Consider the following 25,512-nt stretch of genomic DNA (forward strand, 5'->3'; position numbering starts at 1 on the left):
GCAACCCATCAGGTCCAGGGGACTTATCGGCTTTTAGCCCCATTAGTTTCTCTCGAACTTTTTCTCTAGTGATAGTTATCGTATTTATTTCCTCCCCCTCTTTTGCCCCTTGATTGTTTAGTATTATTGGAATGCTATTAGTGTCTTCTACTGTGAAGACTTAAGCAAAGTATTTATTCAACTCCCCTGCCATTTCCTAGTTCTCCATTATTATTTCCCTAGCCTCATTCTCTAAGGGGCCTATGTTCACTTTGGTCTCTCTCTTCCTTTTTATATATTTAAAGAAGCTTTTACTGTCTGTTTTTATATTACTTGCTAGTTTACCCTCGAGGTTTATTTTCTCCCTCTTTATTTTTTTTTGGTCATCTTTTGTTGGTTTTTAAAACTTTCCCAATCCTCTGGTTTACCACTAATCTTTGCCACCTTGTATGTCTTTTCTTTTAATTTGATACTATCCTTAACTTCCTTGGTTAACCTTGGTTGGTTTATCCCCTCCCTAGAATCCTTCTTCCTCACTGGGATATATCTTTGTTGTGAGTCATGAACTATTTTCTTAAACGTCTGCCATTGTTCATCAACCGTCTTTTCTGCTAAACTCCTTTCCCAGTCCACTCCAGCCAACTCTGCCTTCATTCCTTTGTAATTACCCTTATTTAAGTTTAGCACAGTTGTTTCTGAACTAAATTTCTCACTCTCAAATTGAATGCCAAATTCTACCATGTTAGAGGTATACAAAATATATAGAGGTATACAAAATTATGAGGGGCATAGATAGGGTAGATAGGAAGAAACATTTCCCCTTAGCAGAGGTGTCAATAACCAGGGGGCATAGATGTAAGGTAAAGGGCTGGAAGTTTAGAGGGGATTTGAGGAAATTTTTTTTCATCCTGAGGGTGGTTGGAATCTGGAAAACACACTGCCTGAGGGGGTGATAGAGGCAGGAACCCTCACAACATTTAAGAAGTTTTTAGAAGAGCACTTGACACATCAAAGCATACAGGGCTACGGGACAAGTACTGGAAAATGAGGTTTTCCTTCCCACCTATTTCCATTATTTATAAATGTATTTCCATCCATTGTTTTATCTCCACCTTTTAGCCTATTTCGATCCCCCCCCCCCCCACCCCCACTAGGGCTATCTGTACCTTGCTCGTCCTGCTTTCTACCCTTAATGTCCCCATTATCACATTCTTTAGCTAATATCACCACCGTCAACACCTCTTTGTCCTTTTGTCTGTGACATCTTTTGGTTATCTCCACCTATCACTGACCCTCTATCCAGCTCTACCTGTCCCACCCCCCCCTTAAACCAGCTTATATTTCACCTCTTTTCTATTTTTCCTTAGTTCTGTTGAAGAGTCATTCGGACTCGAAACGTTAACTGTTCCTCTCTGTAGATGCTGCCAGACCCGCTGAGTTTTCCCAGGTATCCGCTGTATTTTGATTTTATAGGATAGGTGCTTGATGGCCAGCACGGGCACGATGGGCCGAAGGGCCTGTTTCTGGGCTGTATAACTTACTCTCTGACTCGAATGGACTGGCACTGCCGCTGGGTGCGCGCACGCTGGCCATGATGTAATGGCGCGGCTGCCGGGTACGCGCACGCTGGCCATGATGTCATGGCACGGCGGCCGGGTGCGCGCGCGCTAGCCATGATGTAATGACGTGGAGGCCGGGTGCGCGCGCTAGCCATGAGGTAATGACGTGGAGGCAGGGTGCGCGCACGCTGGCCATGAGGTAATGGCGCTGCGCCGGGCGCGCTCCTCCCCCCAGCTCGGCCAGCCATGGAGCAGAGGGCGGCGGCGGGCCCGGGCCCAGGCGCCTCCACCTTGGCCTGTGCTGAAGGTCGGGCCTCGGCCTCTGGCCCAGGGCGGCCCCGATATCTCCTGGACCTTCCCCCTGAGCTGCTGGTTGAAATCTTCTGCTACCTCCCCGGGGTGAACCTGCCCAGTCTGGCCGCCGCCTGCAAGAAATTCCACCAAATCCTCAACACCGACACCATCTGGAAGAGGCGCTGCCGCGTAGGTGAGGGGCCGGCGGGGGAGAGAGAGCCGGGGGCCCGGGGGGGGGAGGGGGAGGAGTCGTGCGGGGGGGGGGGGGGGGAGGAGTCGTGCGGGGGGGGGGGAGGAGTCGTGCGGGGGGGGGGAGGAGTCGTGCGGGGGGGGGGGAGGAGTCGTGCGGGGGGGGGGGGAGGAGTCGTGCGGGGGGGGGGGAGGAGTCGTGCGGGGGGGGGGAGAGGAGTCGTGCGGAGGGGGGGGAGGAGTCGTGCGGGGGGGGGGGAGGAGTCGTGCGGGGGGGGGGAGGAGTCGTGCGGGGGGGGGGGGAGGAGTCGTGCGGGGGGGGGGGAGGAGTCGTGCGGGGGGGGGGAGGAGTCGTGCGGGGGGGGGGGAGGAGTCGTGCGGGGGGGGGGAGGAGTCGTGCGGGGGGGGGGAGGAGTCGTGCGGGGGGGGGGGAGGAGTCGTGCGGGGGGGGGGAGGAGTCGTGCGGGGGGGGGGAGGAGTCGTGCGGGGGGGAGGAGTCGTGCGGGGGGGGGGAGGAGTCGTGCGGGGGGGGGGAGGAGTCGTGCGGGGGGGGGGAGGAGTCGTGCGGGGGGGGGAGGAGTCGTGCGGGGGGGGGGAGGAGTCGTGCGGGGGGGGGGAGGAGTCGTGCGGGGGGGGGGAGGAGTCGTGCGGGGGGGAGGGGGAGGAGTCGTGCGGGGGGGGAGGGGGAGGAGTCGTGCGGGGGGGAGGGGGAGGAGTCGTGCGGGGGGGGAGGGGGAGGAGTCGTGCGGGGGGGGAGGGGGAGGAGTCGTGCGGGGGGGGAGGGGGAGGAGTCGTGCGGGGGGGGAGGGGGAGGAGTCGTGCGGGGGGGGAGGGGGAGGAGTCGTGCGGGGGGGAGGGGGAGGAGTCGTGCGGGGGGGAGGGGGAGGAGTCGTGCGGGGGGGAGGGGGAGGAGTCGTGCGGGGGGGAGGGGGAGGAGTCGTGCGGGGGGGAGGGGGAGGAGTCGTGCGGGGGGGGAGGGGGAGGAGTCGTGCGGGGGGGAGGGGGAGGAGTCGTGCGGGGGGGGAGGGGGAGGAGTCGTGCGGGGGGGGGAGGGGGAGGAGTCGTGTGGGGGGGAGGAGTCGTGGGTGGGGGGAGGGGGAGGAGTCGAGGGGAGGGAGTCGTGTGGGGGGGGTTGGGGAGGAGTCGGGGAGGGGGTGATGTCGAGGGGGGAGCCAGTGGAGGGGGTGGGGCCGAGGGGGAGTGGGTGTTTCTGACTCCCTGACACAGGCACCAGGGGCCTGGGCAGAGGAGCTGAGACCATCTGTAGGAGAATAAACACCTGAACTGATTTAAACCGAAGAGCAAATTACTGCAGATGCTGGAAACCCTGAAGAGAGACAGAAAATGCTGGAAATACCCAGCAGGTCAGGCAGTATCTGTGTTTCAGGAAGGATGTGGAGGCGGTTCAGAGAAGGTTTATTTGACTAATCCCTGGAATGGATGGGTTTTATGAGGAAAGGTTGGACAGACTGGGCTTGTTTCCACTGGAGTTTGGAGAAGTGAGGGGTGATTTGATTGAAACGTTTAAGATCCTGAGGGGAATTGACAGGGTGGATGTGGAGAGGATGTTTCCTCTTGTGGAAGAATCTGGAACTCAGGGTCACCGTTTAAAAATAAGGGGTCGCCCATTTAGGGCGGAGATCAGGAAAAGTTTTTTTATCTGAGGCTTGGAGTTCTTTTCCTCAAAAGGTGGTTGAGGCAGAGTCCTTGAATATCTTTCTGGCAGAGCTAGATAGATTCTTTATAAGCAAGAGGATGAAAGGTTATTGGGGATAGGCAGGAATGTGAAGCTGAGGTTACAATCAGATCAGCCATGATCACAGGCACGAAAGGCCTAATCTTACTCCTCATTCTTATATCCTCACCACCTGCTGTACGCCCAGATGGGTTTTTATGACAAATGGAAATGGTCACCATCAGACTTTTAATTCCAGATTTTTTAAATGATGGAATTCAAATTCCACCATCTGCCGTGGTGGGAATTTAACCCGGGCCCACAGAGCATTACTCTGGGTCTTTGGATTACTAGTCCAGTGACAATAACACTAAGCCATCACCTTCCCCTAAAGATATTGAGGCATGTGGGGCAAAGATGGATATGTAAAATTAGGTTGCAGATCAGCCACAATATCACTGAATAGTGGAACAGACTCGAGGCAGCTGAACGACGTGATACCTATAGCCAAAGGTCTGGCCTCTGGTATGGACACAGTGAACACTTGTAAGGAAGTAGGACCAGATGAGAGTTTGGGTCACTCTGTCCTGCCCACGTGAATTGTAGCATCAGTTTATGACACTCAATTATCTGGCAGAGAGAGAAGCTGTTTCAATAACAGTGTTATTGTATTGCGGATGTAACTTTAGCATCTAGCCCTGTACAGAACCTGTGTGGGTACATGTCCTTCGAAAGGGATGTTTGAACTGTTGAATTATAGAGCACAGGAGCAGACAGTTTGGTCCATTATGTCGATTCTGTATCTTTGAAAGAGCTATCCAATTAGTCCCACTCCTCTGCCTTCTTCCCATAGTGCTGCAAATATTTATCCAATCCCTTTGGAAAGTTACTGTTGAATCTGCTTCCACCACCCTTTCAGGCAGCGCATTCCAGATCACAACATCGCGTTGTATAAAAATAGGTTTCTCATGTCGCCTCTGGTTCTTTTCCCAATCACCTTAAATCGGTGTCCTCAGGTTGTCGACCCCTCTGCCACTGGAAACTCTATCAAAGCTATTCATGATCTTAAGACTCTGTCAGATTTCCAAAATACCAGTGTCTGAGCAATGAGCACCCTCGACCTAACTTGCATGGCGAAATACAGACACCTTATTTGTGGAGTGTTCATTTTCTAGAATTAAGGTTTCAAAGCTTTTAGGATATTCCAATAGATATTGTATCACTTCAGCTCAATTTTAAATGTAGTTCCAGTCCAGTTACCTCACCCTACAGAAAATCCTTGGGTCTTCTCCCCTGCAATGTGGCCGGGCTAATGAAGCCGCCTCTGTTTGAGTTGCTAACAAACTTTGGAGCCTTTGAGAGGGCTCCTGCGCTTGTGGTTATTGTTCTGCCAGGATATACCCATAATGCGCAAAGAAAACTATGATCATGCGGCAAGTTGTTGCATCTCCACCTCTGATCACAATAAATAACGTCCCACTGGAGGTGGTTAGAAAATTCTGCTACCTTGGGTCCACGCTGACAGGCAGCCTGTCCCTTGATGTAGAACTTGATACACGCGTAGGGAAAGCAGCTGCCGCCTTTCATCCATTACAAGACATATATGGATAAGATCAAGTTGACCCTTAGGGCTAAGCTGTTGATTTATAAGGCCTGTATTCTTAGTGTATGGCTGTGAAACCTGGAAAACTTACAACTATCAAGAAAAGAAGCTCAACAATTTTAAGAGGTGATGTCAACATATTGGTTGTTGCTGATGATGGTTAACAGGATAGACCATCTAAAGCTGTTAACCAAGTCATTGTAGACAGCTCGAAAAATTACTACTACTTGAGGTAAACACAGGCAAATAAGAAGTGCTGGAAGCACTCAGGTTGGGCAACATCTGATAAGGGAAATAGTTAATATTTGAGGTTGATGACCTGTCATCAGAGCACGAAATACAGGCAAACATTAGAGGTCATTAACGCTTAACAGGGCCCATGGAGTTCTCTAATGTTTACATTCCCCCACAGCTGAGGGCTGGACTACAGATCTTAGGACTGTGTGTGACACTGCACTATACTTACTACGTTTTTAACAAGAATTTCAGACCGCGAGTCCGTGGCTCCTGACAGACATATTTATATTTTCTGCTGTTGAGTGCAAATAAATAAACTGGCAAGCTCTGATAATTCAGTGGGTAAATGTCTTCCCAGGCTGGTAATAAACCTTACAGCCAGGGTCCATCCCTGATCTGGTTACTATTTCTGACCTGCTGAAAGATGCTGATGTATGGTCGGTGCTTGAGAATAGGATTGGAGCCTGCTGTGATGTACCCCATGGTTGACTGCCCTCATTCTTTTGAGCTCACTATGGTGGGTAAGTACCCCCCACCCACCACTGCCATAAAGCCCCTGTGGAGCATTCAGAAATGTAAGGAGATAAGGAGACGGCTGGCTAGCTGTAAACAATTTTGACATCACTTTTGAGTAAAATGTTTTTTTTTGTAGAATATGGAGTTTCAGAAAACCTGCGGCGTTTGGAGATGGTGGGGGTCACATGTCGTAATTTGTACATCAAACGTGAGTAGCAGTACCTCCACTTGTTAAATGCTGATTTCTGTACAAACTTGTCTCACCTACAAGTTGCACTTTTTGATTTCTCCTATGGGGCAGCTAACGTGGAGCTTCCCTGGAGTGGGTGGATGGGGGGTGGGCTGGTGGGGTACTGCACTGGAGTGGGGTGGTGGAGAGGGGAGGCTGGCAGGAAGCTGCCTGTGTCCCCCTCTGGGAACGCAGGCACCTTCCAAGACAGATATTCCATTTAGCTCTGGTGGAAAGATTTGGCAGAGCAAAGGATTTGAGAAAGCTGCTATTGTGGTTCTGTTATAGATGTCGGATGATGAATTCCTGAAAGTACATTGAAGTGAGGGCTGGGGTTAGCTATCTCTTCACTGGTTGGATCATTGAAGCCCTGGGAGATGAGGGAATATCCCAACTATTGCTCCTGTTTCACCAGAGTTTGGGATAAGCCCAATCCCACAGACCCTGACTGGAGCACGGCAAAACTTTGTGAAATTATACCTGATATAAAAGGTAAAATCTTATCAAGGATCAGTGTAAAACAATGAAGCATTAAATGGTCAGACACTCTCAAGAAGACATGAGGACAGCTGGTGTGGAAACAGAAGAATAAAATCTATTGCATTAGGAGATCTTTTTCTGAGGTTATGGCTAAGACGTATTTATGGTAGTGTCACAAGAGCTTTACTCTATTTATCCTGTCCTGGGAGTGTTTGATGGGGACGGTGTTGAGGGAACTTTACTCTGTATCTAACCCCGTGCTGTACCTGTCCTGGGAGTGTTTGATGGGGACAGTGTTGAGGGAGCTTTACTCTGTATCTAACCCCGTGCTGTACCTGTCCTGGGAGTGTTTGATGTGGACAGTGTAGAGGGAGATTTACTCTGTATCTAACCCCGTGCTGTACCTGTCCTGGGAGTGTTTGATGGGACAGTGTAGAGGGAGCTTTACTCTGTATCTAACCCCGGCCTGTACCTGCCCTGGGGGTGTTTGATGGACAGTGTAGAGGGAGCTTTACTCTGTATCCAACCCTGTGCTGCACCTTTGACATTATAAATGGTAGCACCCTCTTAGTTGCAGGGTAAAGATCCTGTAATACAGGTTAATCAGCAACAGTATCTCAATACCAAGATGTTTTGCAGGCTCTTACTGTTGCCCAACTGGACAAGACTAACGGGGGGTTTGCTGAGCCTGCTATCTACAGAGCAAGTATTTAACTAAGTGACAGTGAAGGAATGGTTCCGAATCAGGGAATGGTTCCGAGTCAGGATGGTGAATGGCTTGGAGTAGAGCTTCCAGCTGGTGGTGTTCCCATGCATCTGCTGCCCTTGTCCTTCTAGCTGGTAGAGATCATGGGTTTGGAAGGCGGTGTTGAAGGAGGCTTGGTGAGTTGCGGGAGTGTGTCTTGTATTGTTGACATTGTTTTGCTGTAGAATGACAAAGATGTGAATGGTGCAACTGAATCATCCAGAGCGAAGACACACCTTTCATCTCAACACTTAGAACTGAATTTGTCAGGTTGTATGATTGTTAGGATTGTTTTGAATTCAAGGACTGTCAGATTGAACAGAGATCTGGGAGTACTGTTTGGAACACTCTTCAATCCTGGCCTCACCTGTTTGTTTAGGTATTAATCCTCGAGTCAAATCAGGAAGGTTTGTCAAGTTGCTTCCCGACTATGAGAACATGGAGCACCGGGATGTTTACACGCGCTGTATGTATGATGCTGGTTTGATGTAATGACTGAAGCACTGCATGATGAGAATGAAGTGTCTGGCTCCTGTGTCTGCTCTCTTTGCTGCTGTGGTTGTAGGAGGTTTGTGTTAGAGACACTTGGAGGTGGAGGAGAGGAATGTGTAGGGAGATTCTTTTACCCCATAGGAAGTGTTGGCATGGTGACATGACAACCTCAAAGGACAGTGGTTTTGTGTCTTGCTGATGATTGACCATTGCAGTTATTTTTTTTTGTATCCTTCCCCCTCCCCATCTGTAACTGCCTTCCTGTGAAGGTGCTGTCTCTTACTAAGCCCTGCACATGTCTCATCTAGTTGGCATTCTTCATGTTAGCTCAAGCAATGAGTGTCAGGAAGCTGCATTAGGGCATCAAATCGGGCTTTTTCGTCATCAACAGCTACACATATGTTGCAACAAGACTCACTGGGTATTAGTCAAGAAGGGTGGGGTCAAGGCTGGGGGTAATTTCCGTCCCCACCCCCTCCCAGTTTGAGAGGAACGGGCTGAGACAGTTCGTAGTGACCTGACCAATACTCCAACTGAGAGCTGCAGGCTTGTGTGCTCATGTTCTTGGTGCATTTGTTGGGTAGAAATAAGATTTGGTTCTTTCCTTGATGTTGTCAGATCTCTAGAGCGAACTCTTAATGCTAATTTTCTGGCTTTCCAGTGCTTGTGCCTGCCCCCTGGGGCCCAGGTCCACTCCGATCTTCTTTTCTGCCCTCGAACGCCTTCAGATCCCCCACGTCCAGCACTGTTCCCCTCAGGCTCGCCCTCAGCCTGTGAAACTCTGCTGGTTATCCCACTAGGTTAGTGGTGCCACTGGGTGAAAGCTGAAACCCCAGGGGGTATAGTACTGGCAGGGTGAGATGGAAATTGTCAGGGAGCTTGCTCAGAACGAGCAGGGGAGTGGATTGAGTCGCGAAGGAGCTAACAACAAGTGTAAGTTGGATATTGTATTGTGTCCCACATTCCCAGACTGCTGGGACTGGTCCCAGAGACTGCTTGTATCTAGTTGTAAGGAGAGTCCAGAGCTTTCAGCTGTAGTATATCACAGCTGATGGTTTGAACTAAAAGGTTCAGACTGAGGAGTGTGGTTTTGTGGCTGGGTAATGGACTAGTAATGATTGGAGAATCTGAAAAGAACAGCTGCAGTGATTGCTCGATTTTCTGCCTGTCCTGTTTATTTCCATGTGTGATGCCTTTTATTTTTTGTTTTGCGACTGGGAACATTGATCAGTTGCTTGTATTTGCTGTTGTAAGAGCAAAGCAGTTTCTGAGAAAGATTACTGTACAATCTGATGGTAAGTTCATCCTTATCTGTGGTAACGGTTGAAGTAAAGACAGATCTCCCATGTATGCTGGCACTCAGAAGTAGAGATGACTTATTGGCCCAGAGATTGCAGGATGGAAGACCGATCAATTCCCAAGGATTTTCTGTATGGTGAAGTAGCAGGAGCTGGATGACCAATAGGATGTCCAAAGCTCCGCTTCAAAGATGCTTGCAAGTGTGACATACAAGCCCTAAACATTAATTTTCACTCCTGGGAGACACTGGTTAACAAAGGGAAATGGCGATGCTGCCTGTGTACCAATGTATGCCACCATGACAATGGTCTGCGACAGTGGCGTGAAAACAGACATCAACACTGAAAGCAGTAAGCCACAACAACACCTGACAACCAGCTCCTATGTGGCACTTGTGGCAGAAACTGCCTCGCTCAGATTGGGCTTTTCAGCCATCAGGAAAAATGCAGCAGATGAAACTGTCCCATCACCAATGAACTTGCTGCGTGTCCATCATCTTGTGTAGCTGAAAAGGTTCACACGACGTTGAAGTAAAACTTTAAAAAAATGTCATTGTCATATGTTTAAACCCTGTTTGGAGATGGGACTCTAAACATCAGATTGAATGGTAATTTTGCTCAATATTAACCATTTGGCGAAGATTAACAGCACTGAGGGGCATGACACTGGCCTATTTTGAGCTTCACTTACACTGATTGGGACTAATTGCATTCTATGGGTTGTGTGATTTAACGGTATATACTGTGGTGCCTATGGGTCTGCTGGGTGATACCAGATCTATAACTCACCAGACTATTCGGCTGCACATTACTCTCCCCACCTCCCCTTTTCCTCTCTTTTCCCCCCCCCACCTCTCCATTTCTCCCTGGTTCTGCCCCACTTGTCACCTTTTCCCACTTTTCTCCTCTTCCCTCATATCCAGTTTAAGGGGCTTTGACTGTGTCTCGTGTTGGAGTTAGAGGCACAGTCTGATCCCAGTATTAGTGTGAAAGATTGAAAGTAACTCTGATATTTGTTACAGTGCTGCACCCTTACCGTAACATTCTGGGCCTGTGGCAGCCAGACATTGGACCCTACGGAGGACTGCTTAATGTGGTTGTAAGTAGCAGATTTTAAAGCTTTATGTTACATGTTGTTTCTTTCAAATAGACCATTCGGGCTTTATTTCAAGTTTTGTTGTGAATGAAGTCCGCTGTCTATCCTATTTCTGCATCGAAACCCAGATTTCGCAGTGTCTGTGGGACACTGAAGACTCTGAACTTTGCAGTTTGATTTCTGTGATTAGAAAAATTGCTTTAAAATCCCATGCAGTGTGATTGTGCTGTTCTGAGTGGAGGAACTGTTGTCAAACCAATAGAGGAGTTAATAGGGAGTTATTGACACATTCTGCTGTCTGACCTTTATGCCACCATTAGCACCTTCTTTAGTCTTTAACACTATCATTAACACTCCCTTTGTCTTGATTCCATGACATCTTTGTCAAATCTCTCCTGAGCGCCCACCTATCCTTGACCACCTATTTTGCTCCACCTGCTCCATCCCCTCTTAAGCAGTATAAAATCCATCACATTTCTACCTCTCTTCAGCTCTGAAGAGTCATACTGACTCGAAGCATTAACTCTGTTTCTCTTTCCACAGATGCTGCCAGACCTACTGAGTTTTTCCAGCATTTTCTGTTTTTATTATTGCATTCAATCTTTCTCTGCGTGCAGCGGACCAAGAACCTTTCCAATAGTGAGTTCACTGAGTCGTTATATTTCCTCATTGAGTAGTGAATTGATATTAGCGTTGTTTGGGAAGGGAGAAGCTCTCTTCCTAACCATTGTTAATTACAGGGAGGAGTAGGGAGCACCCAAGGAGTTAACATAAGTGTGGTGGTCACCTCTTTGTAGGGGAACATAATTCCCTCATGCACACACCAAGAAAATATTGCTGGTTGGATCAATGTGACTAGTCAGCAGGCGGATAAGTTGGAATATTTATGAAGCCATTGTCTTTGGTCCCTGCCACAAACTCCATTCCTTTCCTTGGTGACATTTGAAGGCTGAACGTAAGAACAGCCTTCTGGACTCAACATTGAGTTCAACAACTTCAGAACATGAACTCTATCCTCCGTTTTATATTTTTTTCCCCTCCAAATGCACAAATTTACGATGGAAACCGCACATTCCGAAAAATCTTATGATTTCCCGTTTAATTTTGGGGCAGGGAATTTCATCCAAGCCTGTACTCTCACTATTCTTGGCAACACTTGTCCTTGCCTTATGATGTGCCCTAAATAAGTTGTTTGCACTTTCGTGAACTCACTCTTGGCAAGGTTTATTACTAGATATGTCGGCTATAATTGTTTAAATAAAGCTTCCATTTGTTATAAATGGTCTTTCCATGTGTTGCTATAAACCAATACATCACCCAAGTAAACCACGCAGTGAGGAACATTAGTGATCATCTGTTTCATTAGTCTTTGGAAGGTGGCTGGAGCATTTTCTAGTCCAAATGGCATTACTCGACATTGGTGTAGTCCATTTGGCTTGACAAAAGCCGATATCTCTAACTCGCAACGTTAAAGGTACTTGCCAGTATCCTTTCAACAAATCTATCTTAGTAAGGAATGTGGCACTGCTAACCCTGTCAATACAATCTTCTAGACGAGGGATTAGGTAGGAATCTGTTTTTATTATCGCATTAACCTTCCTATATTCTATGCAGAATCTGGTTGATCCATCAGGTTTAGACACTAACACTACTGGAGAACACCAACTGTTTTGACTAGGCTCAGTTAGGTGATTTTCTAACATATGCTGAATTTCTCCTGTCACTTTTGCTTGTTTCTTTGTATTATCACACACCCAAAGGTAAAGGCTGAGTTATTCAAATCCCAGAGGGAAACTTGAAACAACTGTCATAATCTATTTTTGCAATTTGTATGTTTCAAGATGCAGGCTTTGACTTCAGCAGGAATAAGACCACAGAGTCTCAAGAGGTTTTTTATAAAACTAAATTAAACATTTATTAATACAAGAAAAATTGTAAGCACATATTATAGTAGTAATTTTGTAGACATAACTACAAAAATCCCCTAATTAATTTGACTCTGTTACACCCCGTTAAGGCAATAGTAAAACTCATAGATTTAAAGAGACACCTGGCAGAGCACACGCTGGACAGTCACATTCAAAATGAGTTTCTTTCAGCCCTGGGCCCTTGCAGACAGACTTGATGTTTACAGGCTGGAGGCTTCTCACACTTGATGGATCTTAAAATGTCTCTACCTTACACACAAACTCCCTTCTGTTTATACCTAGCTTTTCCTTTGAGTGTTAATTTCCCATTGTATTACTAGGCTTTTAATTTCACCTCTTCTAACAATAATATCCTTTGATTCCACCAATTTTATTAGCTAAAAACAGTAAACACATTGCTTGGTGTCTTCTAGTTAGGTGCAAGATTTCACCCATTCTTTTGAATACTTTATTCAAAAATGCAAATTGCCCTCTTGACACCTATGTTTCTAAACTTCCCCATGTTTATCTAATAACCATTTCAAACCTACTACATCAAAGCCGCTAGACCAGCTGACTTTAATCCATTAAGAAACATACATAAATCCAGACTCCATTAGAACTCTATTTTAAAAAAATAATTTCCAATAACATTATAGACATTAAAGGGGAGGAGATGGTGTAGTGGTGTTGTTGCTGGACTAGAAATCCAGAGACCCAGGGTAATGCTCTGGGGAATGGTAGAATTTGAATTCAATAAAAAATCTGAAATTAAAAGTCTAATGATGACCAGGAAACAATTGTCGATTGTTGTAAAAACCCATCTGGTTCACTAATGCCTTTAGGGAAGGAAATCTGTCGTCCTTACCTGGCCTGGCCTACATGTGACTCCAGACCCACAGCAATGTGGTTGACTCTTAAATGGCCTAGCAAGCCACTCAGTTGTAACAAACCACTAGAAAGTCACAAAAAAAGAATGAGACCGGGTGGACCACCCAGCATTGACCGAGGCACTGCAAAAGACAACAGCAATCTCAGCCCTGTCGACCCCGCAAAGTCCTCACTAACATCTAGGGGCTAGTGCCAAAATTGGGAGACATAGTCATCCTCACAGAATCATACCTTAAACATAATGTCGCAGACACCACCATCACCGTTATAAATCTCAAATCCATCGCACAGGTTTGCATAAGATGCATCACTAAACACAATCACTTTCATTTTACTAAGGTCATCTAAAGATGGGAATTTAAAAACACCGCTCAATTTTTAATTTTGTTAATATTTTGTTTGCTCGAATGATTTCTTCTTCCTTGGGATCATTCGTTTTAGTGCTCAATTCCAAAACGTCAAAACTGACATCCGGTCTTGTTTGTTTGCCTAGCCAATTGAGTTGCCCATTTAGACTTCTGAGTTCCTCTTTTTCCATTTCAGAAGCTGCTGTATCTTTCTGAGAGGCCCTACCATGACTAATTGCAATGGGATTGACGTTCTCTAAGTAGGATTGCTGATGTAAAAGAACGTGTGATCCACTCTGCCTGATTTCCAATCCAGTTTACTTAAACACACCAGAAGCCTGACTTCCAATTTTAAACTCTGTTCTGAGCCCATTAATGACAACCGTTTCAAATTTGCTACTACTACCCCACAAAAAATCATCTCCATGCATCTTAAAAGATGCCTGCAAGTTTCCCTCCATGGTGCCAATAAAACATTGCCAGGTCTGCTTCCAACTGAAGACAGCCCAACTGTAACAAAACTGACCTCGCTGAGAAATATCAGACTCTGGAGGTGTCATTTGAACCAAATACACATTTATTTAGCCTCCAGAGAGCCCCTTCTGCATTTGGTGACTCTTTCGGTGGTCAGAGGAAAAACTTCCCTTTGAAGTTGATTCCCTGCAAAAAGGCAGCTTCAATATTAATTGAACAACAGTCCCAAGCATTTGTAGCTATTAGAGCCAAAAAGATCTTCAGCATCCCTGCCATTGGTGAAACTATTTCTATATCCCGGTCACCCAATTTTTCTTCAAACCCTTGTCCACTAGCTTGACTTTAGCTTTATAAGTCCCATCAGGAAGCATCTTTTCCGTGCATATTGCATATCCACATAGGGGACAACCAGCTCTGTCTCATATCTGGCACCTCTGTGTATACCCCAGATTCTTTCCAGCTATGTAGTTCTCCCTAATTTGTTTGAAGCTACTAAGACTTGTCGATCGCATGGGCTTCTGCTCCTTGTAGCATTGCCAGACTGTGCCATACTCCTTGACCTTGTAAAGCTATGCCCTCTATCCTGCCTTCTGTCACGCTTCGGACTGTTACTGTTTGATCTCCCTCTCCTATTTATAGATGTTTGGTCTACCCACCTATTTATAGAGGCATGTTCATTCCAGACCCACTGTCTGAACTGATACTGCGCTTTAGTACTTCATGTTTCCACTCCATAGGTTTAACCTCCTGTCCTTTATCTCGTTTATTTAACCAGTTTTTATATTTTCCAGTGGCCTTCCCTGCTCTACCTACAATCGTCACATCCTGCCATTGACTGGCCCCTTCTGGCGAGTATGTAACTTTAGTGTCAGCTTTTGGCAGTTGTCCTCTGGGACAAATCACCTCATTTTGTTCGTCTGAATTACAGTATCCATCTTCAGATTCCCTGTCAACTTCAGTTACCTGTTCCTCACAATCATGCAACATATGGGTGTGAGAAGTACATGATTCCTCATCCCTTCTTACAACACATTCTGAACCTTGTAATCTGCGCCAACTAACCTTGATAAGTGTACCTGAATAGTCTGGTCCCCATGCTGTAAAATGACTGTTTTACCATCTTTACCTATAATCGTTCTCTTTTATAGTATACCCTGTCTCCCTGATTGAAAATAGTTTCTGATAGTTGTACATTGTGTCTTAGAGCTCGCCGAATTCTTTCTGAAACTTTGGCTTTAAGGAATGCTCTTCTACCTGCATGTAATGCATTTAAATGCTCAGAAAAGGTAGAGCTAATTGTAGTTCCTTCCAAAGCTGGGGGTGATCACTCAGGACTGAAGGGAATTTTGGGTTTCTGCCAGAAACCAACTGATATGAACTGTAGCCCCCAACCATCTGCAGTGAATTCTTGGCATGGACAGCCCATGCTAGAGCTGATGTTAATTTACAGCTTGGTCTATCCGCCAATATTTTATGAAACATCTCATCTATCACCGCTTGATTCCTTTCACACACACTGTTACTAAAGGAGCTTTCTGCTGCTGTACTCAACTATTATATTCATGTTTTTGCACATATCCCAAAACTCATAGTTAGCTAATTCACCCCCCAATTATCAATGAGGAATTTCGCTGGTGTTCCCAATCTAGTCCCTATCCACTTCTCCATTACCTGATCCACAATTGTTTTCTTTACTGTATGTGATTGTCGACTGACTAAACCTTGTTGCCAAATTTCCGAAATGTAAAATATAAATGTTCTTTTCTTTATCCCACACCTTTAAATCCATCGCCACAACTTCACTGAAATCCTTCGCTAAGGGTAGACTCACTATCGACTGTGACGGTGTCCTTCTGTAATTCTTACATATATCACATCTATCACTTATCTCCTCTATAAGTTTAGTGTACTCTCTGTCTCTAATTCCTGCCTCCCTTAGCAACATTTTTAATCTTTGCGAAGAAGGATGGGCAAACTGCCGATGCAATTTTAACACGATTTGCTTTTTGCTTTCAAAATTCCTATCACCCTGACACTAATAACAATTCTTTAATCTCCTTCATAGAAAACTTAGGTTTCATTAAGGGAATAACAGTAGTGTCCAGATTGCGTAAATTGCAAATTCACAGGTTTTCCTTGTAATTTTCCATATCCAGCTTCATTTACACTTTCTTCATCGATGGTTTGATCAACAGTAATGGTATTTCACTAGACACTATGTCTGTGTTGATGAAATGATTGACTCCAGCTATCTTCAGGGAATCACTACCCTTTTAAAATATTTTAGGGTTTTTCCATCTCAAAATCTAAAATTGGTGAAACTCTTGCATTCTTTAACCTTATTCTGATCCTTGTCATTTAAGGAGTCCAGGTAGCATTTTAACCAGTCTATCCCACAGACTGTATATGTGCATCCACTATGTAGCACTGCACAGTTGAAGGACTCTGCCACTAAGACATTCACCACTGGGCTGAAACTTCTTGTAACTAATACAATGCCCTCTCTTTGGTCAATATCTCCATCTTCTTCTTCTGAGCCTTCTGTCTTATGTTTAATTTTGAACACCTCATTATATCATTTAGGACAGTTCATTGCACAATGGTACCTTGAATCACATCTAAAACACTGATTGACCACACCCTGGGCATTTCTGGGGTTCATTCTTTAGTTGTAATTCCCCAATTCTTTTCTCCTGCCACAATTGTCCAAGGTGTTTCAGTCCTCATTGTTTCTAATTACAAATCTCCTTTCGTACTGATGCCTGCGTCCTGTTTCTAGGCAATTTCGCCATCCCATTAACATTGTACCCTCCATTTTCTGTCTTACCACCGAATGGCCAGAGGATTCAAGTACAGGAGCAGGGATGCCTTGCTGCAATTATGCAGGGCTTTGGTGAGACCACACCTGGAATATTGTGTGCAGTTTTGGTCTTATCTGAGGAAGGATGTTCTTGCTATAGAGGGAGTGCAGTGAAGGTTTACCAGACTGATTCCTGGGATGGCAGGACTGACATATGAGGAGAGATTGAGTCGGTTAGGATTATATTTGCTGGAGTTCAGAAGAATGAGAGTGGATCTCATAGAAACCTATAAAATTCTAACAGGACTAGACAGGATAGATGCAGGAAGGATGTTCCCGACGGTGGGGGATTCCAGAACCAGGGGTCACAGTCTGAGGATACGGGGTAGACCATTTAGGACTGAGATGAGGAGAAATTTCTTCATCCAGAGAGTGGTGAGCCTGTGGAATTCGTTACCACAGAAAGTAGTTGAGGCCAAAACATTGTATGTTTTCAAGAAGGAGTTAGATATAGCTCTTGGGGTGAAAGGGATCAAAGACATGGGGAGAAAGCAGGAGCAAGCTATTGAGTTGGATGATCAGCCATGATCATAATGAATGGCAGAGCAGGCTCGAAGGGCCTAATGGCCTACTCCTATTTTCTGTGTTTCTATGTAAGGCTCTATACAATTGCGGCAAGGCTACTTTACTCCTGTACTCAAATCATCTTGCAGTAAAGGCCAGCATACCATCTGCCTCCCTAATTACTTGCTACGTCTGTATGTTAGCTTTCAGTGACTTATGAACAAGGGCGTTCAGGTTCCTTTGGACATCTACATTTCCCAATCTCTCTCCATTTAAGAAATACGTTGCCTTTCTGTTTTTCCTACCAAAGTGGATAACTTCACATTTTTCCACATTATATTCCATCTGACATGTTCTTGCCCACTCACTTAGCCTGTCTAAATCCCCTTGAAGCCTTTTTTTGCATCCTCCTCACAACCCCATCTAGTTTTATGTCATCAACAAATCTAGAAATATTACATTTGGTCCCCACATTCAAATCATTGATATCGAATGTGAACAGATGGAGCCCAAGCACTGATCATTGCAGTATCCTACTGATCACTGCCTGCCAACCTGAGAATGATCGTTTATTCCTATCTCTGTTTTCTGCCCACTAACCAGCCCCCAATCCATGCCAGTATATCACCCCCAATCTCGTGTGCTCTAATTTTGCTTAGTAACCTCTTGCATGGGACCTTATCGAAAGCCTTCTGAAAACCCAAATACACCACATCCACTGGTTCATCCTCAAAAAACTCTCAACGTGTTCATCAAACATGATTTCCCTTTCAGAAATCTATATTGGCTCTGCCCAATCCTACCGTTATTTTCAAAGTGTCTAGTTATCACATCCTTTATAATAGATTCTAGTATTTTCCCTACTGATGTCAGGCTAACGGGTCTGTAATGCCTTGTTTTCTCTCCTTTCTTAAATTGTGGGGATACATTTGCTATCTTCCAATTTGAAGGAACTGTTCCAGAATCTCTAGAATTTTGGAAGATGACCACCAATGCATCCACTTTGTCTACAGCCACCTCCTTCAACACTCTGGGATGTAAATCATCAGGTCCAGGGCATTTACCAAATTTCAGTCCCTCTAATTTCTCCAGTGCTACTTTTTTTACTCATACTAATTTCTTTCAGTCCTCAATCTCGCCAGTCCTTCGGTTCTCTCGTATTTCGGAGAGGTTTTTTTGTATCTGCCACTGTGAAAACAGACACAAAGTATTTGTTTAGTTTCTGTGCCATTTCCTTATTCCCCATTATAAATTCTCCTGTCTCAGCTTGCTGTGGGCCCACAATTGTCTTTGCTAATCTTTTCCTTTTCACATACCAATAGACGCTTTTACAGTTCATTTTTGTTTCTCGCCAGTTTACTATCATGTTTGATTTTCTCTTTATCAGTTTCTTGGTTCTCTTTGCTGAATTCTAAAATGCTCCCAATCCTCAGGTTTACTACTTTTTGACAACTTTATAAACCTCTTCCTTTAATCTAATACAATCTTCAACTTCTCTTGTTAGCCATGGTTGGATCTCACTTCCTGCTGTAATTTTGTGCCTGAAAGGAGTGTAAATTTGTTGTAAACTATGTATTAATTCTTTAAAGAAGCCATTGCCTGTCTACTGTCATACCTATTAATGTAGTTCCCCAGTCTACCACACCCCTTCATAGTTTCCTTTGTTTAGATTTAAGACCCTGGTTTTGGATTGAACTACATCATTTTCAAACTGAATGTAAAATTCTATCATATTATGTATGGTCCCTCTTTCCTGAAAGCTCTTTTACAACAAAATTGTTAATTAGCCCTTTCTCAGTGCACAATACTAGCCTGTTCTCTAGTTGATTCCTCAACATACTGTTCCAGAAAACCATCTTGTATACATTCCAGAAATTCATCTTCCACAGCATTAGTGCTAATTAGATTTATCCTGTCTATATGTAGATTGAAGTCCCCAATGAATACCGTATCACCCTTGTTACATGCGCCTCTAACTTCCTGATTTATACCATGCCCTACATTGCCACTACTGTTTGGTGGTCAATAAACAACTCCTACCAGTGTTTGCTGCATCTTGTTGTTTCTTAGCTCCAGCCAAACTGATTCTACATTTTAATTTTCCGATCTAAGATCCTCTCTCACTAATGTACTTATCTCATCCCCTATTTAACAGCACTACCCCATCTCCTTTCCCTTTTTGCCTGTCCTTCCTAAATGTTGAATACCCTTGAACAGTTCCCAGCCTTGGTCACCCTGCAGCAAGATTTCACTGAGTATATTTGGGACAGATTTCTAGAACAATATATTGTGGATCCAACCAGGGGTCAGGCTATTTTGGATCTGGTAATGAGGCATTTAATAAATGATCTGAGTGAAAGATCCCCTAGGAAACAGTGATAGAATTAGGCATTCAGTTTGAGAGTGAGAAACTTGGATCAGAAGCAACTGTGCTAAACTTAAATAAGGGTAATTACAAAGGAATGAGGCAGAGTTGGCTGGAGTGGACTGGGAAAGGAGTTTAGCAGAAAAGACAGTTGATGAACATTGGCAGACGTTTAAGAAAATAGTTCATGACTCACAACAAAGATACATCCCAGTGAGGAAGGAGGATTCTAGGAAGGGGATAAACCAACCATGGTTAACCAAGGAAGTTAAAGATAGTATCAAGTTGGAAAGAAAAAACATACAATGTGGCAAAGATTAGTGGTAAACCAGAGGATTAGCTAAATTCTATAAACCAGCAAAAGATGACCAAAAAAAAATTAAAAGGGAGAAAATAAACTTTGAGGGTAAACTAGCAAGTAATATAAAAACAGACAGTAAAAGCTTCTTTAAATATATAAAAAGGAAGAGAGAGGCCAAAGTGAACATAGGCCCCTTAGAGAATGAGGCTGGGGAAATAATAATCAGTCTTGCATCAGTCTTCACGGTAGAAGACACTAATAGCATTCCAGAAATACTAAATCAAGGGGCAAAGCGGGAGGGAGTGAAATAAAGGAAAATCCAAAGCTATTTTACAAGTACATTAAGAGTAAGAGGATAACTAGGGAAAGAGTGGGGCCCATTAAGGACCATAGTGGTAATTTGTGTGTGGAGCCGGAAGACGTAGGTAGGGTTCTAAATGAATACTTTGTGTCAGTGTTCACAAGTGAGAGGGACAGCATGGTTATGGAAATCTGGCAGAAGGACTATGATATAATTAAAGAAATTAGCATAGAAAGCGAGGAGGTTCTAAGTGGTCTGGCAGGCTTAAAAAATAGATAAATCTCCAGGCCCAGATGAAATGTATCCCAGGCTGTTGAGTGAGGCAAGGGAGGAGATAGCAGGGGTACTGGCAATAATTTTCAATACCTCTCTGGTCATAGGAGAGGTGCCAGAGGACTGGAGGACAGCCAATGTGGTACCGTTATTCAAGAAGGGAGGAAGGGATAAATCGGGGAACTACAGGCCAGTCAGTCTAACCTCAGTGGTGGGGAAACTATTGGAAGCAATTCTGAGGGACAGAATTAATCCACACTTGGAGAGGCAGGGATTAATCAAGGACAGTCAGCATAGTTTTGTTAAGGGGAGGTCATGTCTGACCAATTTGATTGAAATTTTTGAAGAGGTGACCAGGTGTGTAGATGAGGGCAATGCATTTGATGTAGTCTACTTGGACTTCAGCAAGGCTTTTGATAAGGTCCCGCATGGGAGACTGATAAGGAAGGTAAGAGCCCATGGGATCCAAGGCAATTTGGCAAATTGGATCCAGAATTGGCTGAGTGGCAAGAAGCAGAGGGTGATGGTTGAGGGGTGTTTTTGTGACTGGATGCTTGTGTCCAGTGGGGTTCCACAGGGATCGGTGTTGGGTCCCTTGCTGTTTGTGGTATATATAAACGATTTAGACTTGAATGTAGGAGGGTTGATCAGTAAGTTCGCGGATGACCCAAAAATTGGTGGGATGGTAAATAGTGAGGAGGATAGCCTTAGATTACAGAAGGATATTGATGGGCTGGTCAGATGGGCTGATCAGTGGCAAATGGAATTTAATCCATATAAGTGTGAGGTGATGCGCTTAGGCAGGACAAACAAGGCACGGGAATACGCAATGAATGTTAGGACCCTGGGAAGTACCGAGGATCAGAGGGACCTTGGTGTGCATGTCCACCGGTCCCTTTAGGTAGAGGGACAGGTAGATAAGGTGGTTTAGAAGGCATATGGGATACTTGCCTTTATTAGCTGATGCATAGAATACAAGGCCAGGGAGATTATGCTGGAACTGTATAAAATGCTGGTTAGGTCACAGCTAGAGTATTGCGTGCAGTTCTGGAATCCACATTATAGGAAGGATGTGATTGCACCATAGAGAGTGCAGAGGAGATTTACCAGGATGTTGCCTGGGCTGGAGAGTTTTAGTTATGAGGAGAGATTGGATAGACTGCGGCTATGTTCCTTGGAGCAGAGGAGATTGAGGGGGGACATGATTGAGGAGTATAAAATTATGAGAGGCAGAGAGACAGAAAGGAACTTTTCCCCTTGGTGGAGGGATCAAGAACCAGGGGGCATAGATTTAAGGTAAGGGGCAGGAGGTTTAGAGGGGATCTGATGAAGAATTTTTTCACCCAGAGGGTGGTGGGAATCTGGAACTCACTGCCTGAAAGGGTGGTAGAGGCAGAAACCCTCATAACATTTAAGAAGTATTTGGATGTGCACTTGCGATGCCATGGCATACAAGGCTATGGGCCTAGTGCTGGAAAATGGGATTAGAATAGTTAGGTACTTGTTTGACCGGCGCAGACTTGATTGGCCGAAGGGCCTTTTTCTGTACTGTAGACCTCTATGGCTCTATGATTATGAAATAAATAGAATAACTATCATTAGAGAAAAAGTACTAGGGAAACTAATGGAGCTAAAGGTCGATAAGTCCCCTGGACCTGACGGGCTGCATCCTAGGATATTAAAGGAAGTAGCTGCAGAGTTAGTGGATGCACTGGTAGTAATCTTCCAAGAATCCTTAGATTCTGGAAAAGTCCCAATGTAACACCCTCATTCAAAAAGGGAGGGAGACAAAAAACAGGTAACTATAGGCCAGTTAGCTTAACATCTGTCATTGGGAAAATGTTAGAGTCCATTATTAAGGATATAATAGCAGAGCATTTAGAAACGCATAATCTAATCAAGCAGAGTCAGCATGGCTTCATGAAGGGGAAATCATGACTGACAAATTTATTAGAATTCTTTGGGGAAGTAACAGGCAGGATAGATGAAGGGGGAACCAGTAGATGTAATATATTTGAATTTCCAAAAGGTGTTCGATAAGGTACTGCACTTAAGGCTACTTAATAAGATAAGAGCCCATAGTGTTGGGGGTAGCATATTAACATGGATAGAAGATTGGCTAACTGATAGAAGAACTAACTTACTAATAGAAGACAGAGTTGGGATAAGGGAGGCGTTTTCAGGATGGCAACCTGTAACTAGTGGAGTACCACAGGGATCAGTGCTGGGGCCACAATTATTTACAATATATATTAATGACTTGGATAAGCAAAGTGAATGTACTATCGCCAAGTTTGTGGATGTCACAAAAATAGGTGGGAAGGCAAGCGGCGAGGATAACACAGTCTACAGAGGGATATAGACAGGTTAAGTGAGTGGGCAAAAACTTGGCAGATGGAATATAATGTGGGAAGATGTGAGGTTATGCACTTTGGCAGGAAGAATAGAGGAGCTGAATATTATTTAAATGGAGAAAGACTGAAGAAAGCTGCAGCACAGAGGGATTTGGGGGCCCTTGTGCATGAATCACAAAAAGCTAACATACAAGTTCAGCAGGTTAGAGGGAAGGCAAGTAAAATGTTGGCCTTTATTTCAAAGGGAATGGAGTATAAAAGTAGGGAAGTCTTGCTAAAACTATACAAGACAAATAGACCATACCTAGAATACTGTGAACAGTTTTGGTCCCCTTATCTAAGGAAAGATATACTGGCACTGGAGGCAGTCCAGAGAAGGTTCACTAGGTTGATCCCGGGTATGGAGGGATTTTCTTATGAGGAGAGGTTGAGTAGATTGGGCCTGTACTCATTGGAGTTTAGAAGAATGAGAGATGACCTTGTTGAAACATATAAGATTCTTAGGGGGGTGCTTGACAGGGTAGATGCTGAGAGGTTGCTTCCCCTTGTGGGAGTGTCTAGGACCAGAGGGCATAGTCGCAAAGTAAGGGGTCACCCATTTAAAACAGAGATGAGGAGGAATTTCTTCTGAGGTTAGTTAATCTGAGGAATTCTTTACCACAGAGGGCTGTAGAGGCTGAGTCGTTAAGTATATTCAAGGCTGAGATTGACAGATTTTTAATCAGTGAGGGAATCAAGGGTTATGAGGAAAAGGCAGGAAAGTGGAGTTGAGGATTATCAGATCAGCCAGATCTCATTGAATGGCAGAGCAGACTCGATGGGTTGAATAGCCTACTTCTGCTCCTATGCAGCCACGTTTCCATAATAGCAATTAGGCCATATTTGTGTACTTCTATTTCTGCTGTCAATTCATCTACCTTGTTGCAAATGCTGTGTGCATTCAGATGGAGTGCCTTTAATTCTGTCTTTTTATTATTTTTGTAACCTCTAGCCTTATCTGCTGGTACACTCTAAAGCTTATACACACTGTCCCTTCCTGCCAAACTCTGATTACTATTGCAGGGAGTTGGATACTGTTTATTAGGCTTTAATGAAGTTTTTGTAGTCTTAAGCAGGTCAACTATGTATTTATTAACTATGAGAACTATGTACATATATACAGTGAAGGGTTCAAGCAAGAAGCTGTCCCCATGCTTGCCTGTGCACACGGCTCTGTCCAACACTCGACTGACCCCTCGGTGTAGGTCATGTGTTCTCTTACATCAATGAGTGGGTGGTCCTGCACTCGGTGTCATATTGACCCTGTATGTGCCAGGCCCTTATACCTTCCCCAAAATATTTATCCAGTATATTTCAAGTTATTCTAGTTTACCCCATGTATTTACATTGTTATTTATACTCCATCCCTCCATGTCTCTGAGTTTATAGGTTCAGGTGGTCTGGACGCCTTATAACCTTTTCATATCTTGTTCGTACTACTGTCAGAGGAGTGGTAGGCTCTGTCGTTGCAGGTAAACTCTGTTGATTTGTAGGTTGTTCTGGCATCTGGGTATCTTTTCATCCTCTTTTTCTATTCCTTAGTATTGAACCACTCTGTCGATTCGGCTGTGGTAGTAATAGGTAGGTGTCGGGTTTATCCCATTTTTTCCAAGGTGGATGAACGCTGTGCTTGTCCCCATAGCATTTTTTCTCTTCTTTCAATGTGTGGCTCGTATGTTTCAACAATGGAATCTTTGTTCCACTTGTTTCACAATTTTATCCAAATTTTTGATGACTTTCTTCTTTTCCAGTTGTTTTTGAGCTTAAGAACCTTTTCAGTTCAGCAACAACTGTGGTAAGTTGAGTTGTTTTTGTTTGAGTTATCTGTGGAACTCCTGTCTAAGTTTAACAACTTTAACCAGGATGTTCAATTCTTTTTGGAACCCTTCTTCCATGGTTACTGACTGCTCCTTAGACTCTTTCAGTTCATTCGTTAGATCTTTGAGCTGTCCATCGAATTCACCTTTTCTGCTTTTAAGTTCTAGATTTGCTCTTCTATACTGCATATCTCACCTTTCATGTTGTTCAGATTGGACCGAATTTCATCAGTTTTGGTTGTTAACACTGTTTTCAAGCAACTGTTCTAATTCATCAGCAATTCCTTTTCATGTCCCCGGCATTTTACACGATGCTTACTGGAGACTTCTGATGCTTGGAGATTGTCAAGTTTTAATTGGAGGTCCATTTTTGTTGAATTTCTTACTGCAAGTCAATCATTTAAGCATTTAAATCCTCTTCCAGGTGTTGTTCTTCCTGTGAGAGACATTCCAGTGTTCTCACTAGTTCTTGTTTATCCTTATCAAACGCATCTTTCGTACGTGAAAGTTGACACTCTAACTGATCAGTTTTTCCTTGGCAGAGTATAATTCCCCTGTGCCATCGTTTAAGCTCGCATTCTGTAATTGTGCTTCTGCTAATTGATTTTGAGACTTCTCATGCTTTTTTGAGAACTTCTACTTTCTCTTGCCATTCTGGGTTCTTGACTTTCACCTCTTCATACATCT

The 25,512-nt window shown here is 44.5% G+C and overlaps 1 protein-coding gene across 3 annotated transcripts in view; it reads left to right on the top strand.

Annotated features, from left to right (window-relative positions):
• Positions 1–1,749: 1,749 nt before the first annotated feature.
• Positions 1,750–25,512, top strand: part of fbxo31 (F-box protein 31) — a 45,407-nt gene continuing 21,644 nt past the window's right edge. Inside the window, exons 1-4 of one of the 3 annotated variants that reach the window (XM_078544731.1) lie at positions 1,750–2,025; positions 6,189–6,260; positions 7,886–7,972; positions 10,319–10,395. In XM_078544731.1, coding sequence (XP_078400857.1) covers positions 1,785–2,025; positions 6,189–6,260; positions 7,886–7,972; positions 10,319–10,395 — 477 coding nt within the window. In that variant the 5' untranslated portion in view covers positions 1,750–1,784. The remainder of the gene's footprint in view (positions 2,026–6,188; positions 6,261–7,885; positions 7,973–10,318; positions 10,396–25,512) is intronic. The other 2 variants (XM_078544733.1, XM_078544734.1) reach the window with 2 other exon arrangements.

The sequence above is a fragment of the Cetorhinus maximus genome, chromosome 6 (assembly GCF_964194155.1).
Source record: "Cetorhinus maximus chromosome 6, sCetMax3.hap1.1, whole genome shotgun sequence".
NCBI classification, from domain to species: domain Eukaryota; kingdom Metazoa; phylum Chordata; class Chondrichthyes; order Lamniformes; family Cetorhinidae; genus Cetorhinus; species Cetorhinus maximus.